At 38.8% G+C, this 7,425-nt stretch overlaps 1 protein-coding gene across 1 annotated transcript in view; it reads right to left on the bottom strand.

Annotated features, from left to right (window-relative positions):
- The window catches only part of TSPAN5 (tetraspanin 5), a 281,029-nt gene extending 274,013 nt beyond the window's left edge, over nt 1-7,016 (bottom strand). The window contains exon 1 of the mRNA XM_011356250.2: nt 6,735-7,016. Within this exon, the coding sequence (XP_011354552.1) occupies nt 6,735-6,740 (6 nt within the window). The 5' untranslated portion in view covers nt 6,741-7,016. The remainder of the gene's footprint in view (nt 1-6,734) is intronic.
- Nucleotides 7,017-7,425: the final 409 nt, after the last annotated feature.

The raw sequence follows: 7,425 nt of genomic DNA, 5'->3' as shown, positions 1-7,425 counted from the left end.
TTTAGAGATGAGGAAACTGAAGCACAAAACCAATAAAAGATTGAAATAGAATTTGAATATTGGTCCACCAACTTTAAGACCTATTTCTTTCTACTATCTAATACACTCTAACCTTTAATATTCCAATTTACCAACAGCCCAATAGAGAAATGGGCAAAGGAAAGAAACCAACAGTTCACAGAAATGCCTCTGAGACATGTTTTTTAGATGTTTGATTATATTTGTAATAAGAGAAATGCAAATTAAAACTTCACTTATCAAAAATAACAGAGCGGCAGAACATTTGGCATTACAGTGTGCTTGTGAGGGTGTAGGGAAACAGGCTTGCTCATACACTGCTGGTGAGAGTGAGGGCACTCTGACAATTCCTATCAAAATTACTCAATAATTTTATCCTTCAGGTATACTTGGATTTGTGAGAAACGACATGCACAAGACTATTCACTATAACATTGCCTATAATAGCAAAGGATTGAATCACCCTGATTTTCATTCAGGAAGACTTTATACATTATAGTCATCTCTATAAAGAATGATATACAACCATAGAAAAATGAGTATTATTCACATAATTTGCTAAGTGAAAAAAAGAAGATGCAGAACAGCAAGTGCTACATGCTTTAAATTGTGTGAAAGGGAAAATATATATGTCTTTGTACTTAACTAGACTAGTAAAAATTAGTACCAGTGGTTGTCTCCAAGCAGGGATCTGAGTAGCAGAAGAGGACAGTGGACTTCTAGCTGTACATCCTTTGTGCCATTTGAATTTTGAAACATGTAAATATACTATTTTTAACAGTAAAACTTAAAAATTAAAAAAGATGCCAATTAATTCCCCTTAAGGACACTATTTTACTACTAGACAGTGAAGGAGGGTAATGATGCTTTACTGGGTTGAAACTGAAATTTGTGCAAACTGATACAAAATTACCACCAGCTAGCTTTCTCTTTGGCCATTCATGTCTTTAGAACTACTTAAATTGTTAAGGCTATGAGTTAAGTGCTTTACTTTTATTTCTGCTCCTGAAAACAATATAACAATGATGAGAACAATTTATGGAAACTCTGAGCTTAGAGCTGCGTTTACATGGTCTCATTTAATCTTTATGAGATAACCTTATAAAGTGTGAATATCAGCCCCATTTATAAAGTGAGAAAATAGAGACTTAGGAAAATCAGTATTATTTATTTTCATTAATTTCCAGGTAATACAAAGCAACTGTTTCCTAATGTGTATGGCTTTGAGAGAAAATTGAAATTTAAAAAAAGAAAAAAGTCTTTAAAAGTCTACTATGCTACACAGAAAATAAAGATGCTGACACAAAATTTGTTCTACAGAGATTATTCTAAAGGACTCTTCTGACATTCAAGTGCTACTCAGTAAAAATAGTCCATGGATTACATAAGAGATGCTAATGTTTTAAAGAAAGAAAAATCCCATAACACTACAACTTCTCTCCCATTCCCCTCAAGTTCTGAGCTGAAATGTGCACAAAGCAAGTGCTGTTCTTTTAACCAGAGAACAAATTCTTTTCTCACCACACTATAACACACACACACACACACACACACACACACACACACACACACACACAGAGTACAGGTTTCCACTGCTATCTGAAAGTAGGCATTCTTATAAAAACTTTCGTAAGCTGAAATGATATAAAGGGGAAAAGCATTTACCATTGATATATGGAAGAATTTTTGAGCATTCCCAGATCCAAAATTCAACACATGCATAGTGTCTTTATGTCATTCACCATGATGGTAATGCTTAATTATGTACAGTTTTATACTAAGTGTGACACCCTTAAAAACTCTCTTAGGCTTTTCTGATACTTTAGGACACATCTTGCTAATGGATGCATAAAATAAATGGAGACACAGACACAGTTCAGGGCTATGGGGCTTGATATTGAGTGTGGTTCCCACCAGCAGCCTGGCCTCACTGATTGGGGGGTATGCTGCCTCCATAACAGCTCCTGTAAAACAAACACTGAACACAATTTTTGCTTTTCACTTTTTTTCTGTACCAGTGAAAATCCTCTTTGGATTTCTTTCAGTTAGAGAAAAGAGGTACTAATGTAGGTCTTTAGCAAAAGCAAAGTGGCTTGAATTTGAACTTTCAAAAAATGGGAGATACCTTTATATCTCCTTCACCATTCCTTGTATGAGCCTCAAGTATTTTTTCACAAGTTACTGAGTCCAGAATAAAAGCTTGGCATACAAAAAGGATAAGAGAAACTTTCCATTAAAATATACTTGATATTTTATTACTAAAGTAAAGGCAACAGAACCAATTATTTAGCCTCGGGCTTTTCTCCCATCACTGTGTAGGAGGTTCGAATTGCAAGAAATGCTTACAAACCAACCTTCATTCCATGTTGCCCCAGCTGATATCTTAATCAGCCCACATTCAACCTCTTCTCTCTTAGTCATCAAAAAGTGCTTCACATCTCACTAAAGAGCTCCCAAGAAAATGGTTACTCTGTTCACATTCAAAAATGAATGAGATTGAATACAGTCTTTCCATAAAGTTGCCATTTGGGCTCTTTGTGGATTTGCAGTGTGCTATGAGGATTGTGCTCAAATTCAAACTTCTTGATGATAAAAACTCCTTGTTGATATTGGTGAACTGAAATGACTGAACTGCCACTCCAAAAGGCATAAGATGGTATGTGGAGCACAGGATAAGGACATTGTAAAACTCAGTTTATTTCTCCTTTGGTTTTGGGTGGACATGGATTTTGTTTACTGCTTCCACATGATTCAATCCAGTGGGACAATATAATCATCAAGGCATGGTCCCAGGCACTGAGAATGTAAGCAAATATAAAAAAAAGAAAAAAGAAAAAATCCTGGCCCTCAAGGAGTTTAATATTCTGCCAGATGATACAGAAATATACAAGGTCAGGTAAGTGATATGTGACATGGAAAGAAGATAAACCAAATAAGGGAGTAGAAACTAATGAGGAGTACATTAGTTAGAGTGGCCAGGGAGAGTGTCTGAGGAGGGGCCACTACCAAAGAGGTCTGAATGAAGCCTGTGGTTATCACAGAAAGAGAGTCCAGTGCAGAGGGAACAGCAAACTCCATGAGATGGGAGTAGATTTAGTGGAAATAGTGAATGCCTATCTAGGAAAGGTACAGGAAGCAAAGGGGAAAATTGAACAAAAGAAAAGGGGACAGAAAAACAGTTAAGATCTCTGAAGGGCCTTGTCGGTTATGAGGACTTTGGATATTGGGAAGCCATTGAAAGGTTTTGATCAGGTGAGTAACATGATCTGATTTATATTTTAAAATGTCCTCTTCGGAATCTATAATTATCTCAAAAGTTTTTTTAAATGATGTCTCTGGCTGCTGGGTGGATAGTAGACTATAGGGTATGTGATAGGCTGACTCTAAGATAGCTCCCATTGATCCCCACTTTCTGTGTTCCTGCCCTTCTATAATGCCTACCCTTGAGTATGGGCTGCATATATTGACTCACTTATAATGAACAGAATATGACAGAAGAAATGGGATGTCACTTCTGAGATTAGGCTACAAAAAGACTGGCTTTCCTCCTGAACATTCTCTCTCTCTCTCAGGTCACTCATTCTGGGAGTCACTCATTGCTAACTGCCATATTGTGAACCACCTTATAAAGAAGTCCACATGATGTGACAAAGAACTGAGCCCTGTGGTCCAAAGCCATGAGAAGCTGAAGCCCGTGACAGTCACGTGAGTAATCTTGGAAGTAGATCCGTCTGCCCCAGTCAAATCTTGAGATAACCAGTCCTGACCAACAGGTGGATGGCAATTCTCGAGAAACTTTGAGCCAGAGGAGCCCAGCTAAGCTGCTCTCAGTTTCCTGACCCACAAAAATTGTGTGGTAACATATGTTCATTGTTTTTAAGTCATTATGTTTAGGAATATGTTGTTATACAGCAATAGATAGCTAATACAGGGAATAAGGGTAGAGGCAGAAAGACCAGTTACAAGCCAATGCAGTAAAGAGAAAAATAACCTAGAATAGGGTAGTAATGGTGGAAGTGGTGAGAAGTGGACCTGGGCAGGACAGACAAAGAAGATAAGCAAAGCAACATGTTCTTTGTGACGTGGAGAAGAAGAGAAAAAACTAGGACTCTGATCTCCACTCAGTGGAGAATAACCATCAAGTCCCACAGTAGAAGAGCATGTTTGCCATGAAAGATGGAGAGAATAGCTCTAGAAAGATTTTATCACAGGCTTTTATGGAAAGATCTGGGGACAAGAAGTCTGAGGACATGGCCTAATATGAGCTTTGCCTATAATTATGTGGCAGGGATTAAGAGCTGATTCAAAGAGCTGAGAAAGTGAAAGCAGCAGGATCTGATATCAGCCTGAATTTATGGAGCAAAAGACAATAGTGATAAGTCCAGAACATCTTTATTTGGTTAAAGCAATCAGAGAAGCTCACCTGAATAAATATGTCAGTCCAAGAGGCTAGGATTAAAAATTATTAAAAAGCCATACCCTTAAGTGCTCCTCTATTCAGGATAGGTCAACAGGTTAACTGTAAATACAGGAACTCATCTATGCTGCACACACCAGTAGAGAGTCAAGCTGTTGCCAAACATGCAAGCATTAGCCCTGGAGGCAGTTTAGCCTAGTAGTTAAGACATGGGTTTTGATGGGTTTTGGTAGGAAGTCTAGCTCCCTTATTGCTAACTATGATCGCAGCAAATTTATTTAAACTCTTCAAGGTTCGGTTTTCTTGACTGCAAAATAAGGGTAATAAAGTTACTTACTTACTCTTAGTACCTTTAGTATAACACTGGGTGGTTGGTAGGACTTGAAAAGATAGCATATGTGTTTTCCTTAGCACAGTGCCTGGCATATAGTAAGTTCTCAATATATGAGCCTTGAGTTGCCATGATGTGAAGTCACCTACCCCTGTCTTTCTGATTCTCTAGAGAAAAACACATGGCAAGTGAAGAAGGAGACAGTACCCTTTATCTCAAAGTAAAACTACATTGCTATGTCAGAAATTAAAAACAGTAAGGTACACATATCCCTGTAAAGCTATTCATCTAGGAAAAGCTGAGATCAAAGCCCACTTTACCCCATTAGCGAACACAGCTGCTTTTCTCCTCTGACTTCTTCTTACTCTTGATAAGGAAGCTTTTAAAAAGCCTTAAGATGAGTCCTGATGCTGAGTTGAAGGAGGACTACATGGGGACAGGAAGATTTGTTGGAGAAACAACACTCCATGGAATGTCACTTCTTCCAAGCCACCTTATTGCATGCTGTGTCACTACACCTGCTTCCTTGGCATTCACTGGCCCACTGATATATAAAGAGACAACCTACAAAACAAGCAGGTCAAGATGTTCGTGTCCACCAAGGCACCTGCAAGGCACAGGCTAGGCTCAGGGTATGTCTGACATGCCGTAGCTGTGAGAGACACTTCTGCTCAGATGGCACACCCCCACACCTGGGCATTTGGGGCCTTGTCAGTAAGAGCTAATGCATGACACTGAAGGGCAAGGCAGACTCAGCAGCTGATAGGTTCAGATACAAAAATCATCACAAAGTAAAGCCATCAACACGACTCTGGTGGAAGGAGTGATCACTTCATGAATGATAATACCACAAATCAAGACCACCATGAATATATAGAATGATGTTAACAAGAAGCCCAATATATACATGCAAGTATGTAACGACATATGTTATAATAAAAAACTGAATAATGGTGTTTGTAACAAGAACAACTAAAAAGAACAAAATTTGTTCATATTTGTTTTATGTATATGTCTAATCTCAATGTCCACTGTTTAGTTAAAGATATCCACCTGAATTCAAGAGTATGTCATCAGCTTGGCTTCCTGTTCTGAAATGAAAGATTTCAGAAATCAAAATGTACTTGTAAATCTAAATGTTTTCTAGTTATGTTTGTAATTAAGCCATAAACCTTTTGCTAACACCCACAGACAATTTAAATTTGGAAACAGAAGTATCAAAGTTTATACAATTTGTAAATTTTCTTAATATTCTTCCTCACTGTGGATCTTTGCCAGGATTCTGTCATGTCTAGTCTATAGTGTCAGTTTGACAGTTTAACCAAACAAGAGCTAATGTTTGTGGCAGGGGAAAATAATCAGCACATCCATTCATTAGCATCCTGCTCACACATTCATTGCCAATTATAAATATTTGCTTGGGCTAAATTCTGCCACCATCATTGGAGCCATTACTGCCTGTAACAAAATGATATATTTGAAGAGTCAATCTTCTGGCATTTTGCAGCTGGGACTCAAGAATAATCAAATGTTCATAAACTAACACTTGGGTCCCAGCAAAGTGTCTTGCTCGAGATAGAAAATGATTTTCCTAGACAATGGGACTACAAGTCAAATTCTCATTCATGAGTTTCACGATTATGTTTCTGGACTATATCCATTAGCTTTTGTTGAAAGCCTTTTCACTTGCTATTTGGGGACATTTTTAGGGGACACTCAAGTGCACAGTTGGCCTTGTACACTGGCAGATCCTGCAGGATTCTTAGGGGAACTCCGGATCCTACTAAATGTAGTGAAAGTTGGTGTCCTGCCAAGATTTCCTTTAGGGCTGGTGCACCTGACCCTCAGCTGCTGTGAGTGGTGGCTGCTAATGACACACAGCTGCCCTCTTCTCCAGAGAACTGCCCTCAGCCAAAGCCATCTTGACCTGGAAGCTATGTCTTCCCCAGACCTCAGCCAATGACTTACCAACATGGAGTACAAAGGCAAGTGGCTTCTCTCCAAGAAGGAACAGCTAGCTCTATGGTGCAGTTTATGCTCTGAAGCTTCCCCATGGGGCCAGGCTGAAGCTGATCTCCTGCAGAGACCACATACTTTCTTAGTTTTCCTCCTGTGACCTGTCCTGCTTCTCTCACTCAGCTTCTGAGCAGACTCTGAAAATAAAACACTTGAAAAAAAAAAAAATCCCCATATTAGTCTGCTTCTAGAGAGCCCAACCTAAGACACTAAGAATTTCTCTGCTTAGGATAGGAATGTGCTCCTGCCGAGGCCCAGCAGGAACCCTAGCCCCACCTCTAGAACTGGTTACTATTTCCCAGATACTTGAAACTGGTGAGTCTTTTCACTTGCCATAATCTAGACATTTTCCCACAGACTGGGAGATATACAATCCGAGGACTGTGTCCCATCCCCCTTGCCCCCCAGCACTGAGCACAGTTCCCACAGAATTCTTTATCTCAGTTTTGACCGATAAAATCCTTCTCAATCTTTCTTAGAAATCAATTAGAAAAAGACCCCAAACCAATCAGCATAGTAGGTATGAACAAAATCAGCCCACTGGAATGGAAACAGAGACATGGAAACATAACAGATGCTCATTCTCATTCATAATAAGTGAAATATGATTTAAAACTATACTGAGATACCATTTTTCAACCAT

The sequence above is a fragment of the Pteropus vampyrus genome, unplaced genomic scaffold (assembly GCF_000151845.1).
Source record: "Pteropus vampyrus isolate Shadow unplaced genomic scaffold, Pvam_2.0 Scaffold25, whole genome shotgun sequence".
NCBI lineage: Eukaryota > Metazoa > Chordata > Mammalia > Chiroptera > Pteropodidae > Pteropus > Pteropus vampyrus.
Note: the sequence above shows the minus strand (reverse complement) of the source record. Positions and strands in the feature narration are given on the sequence as shown.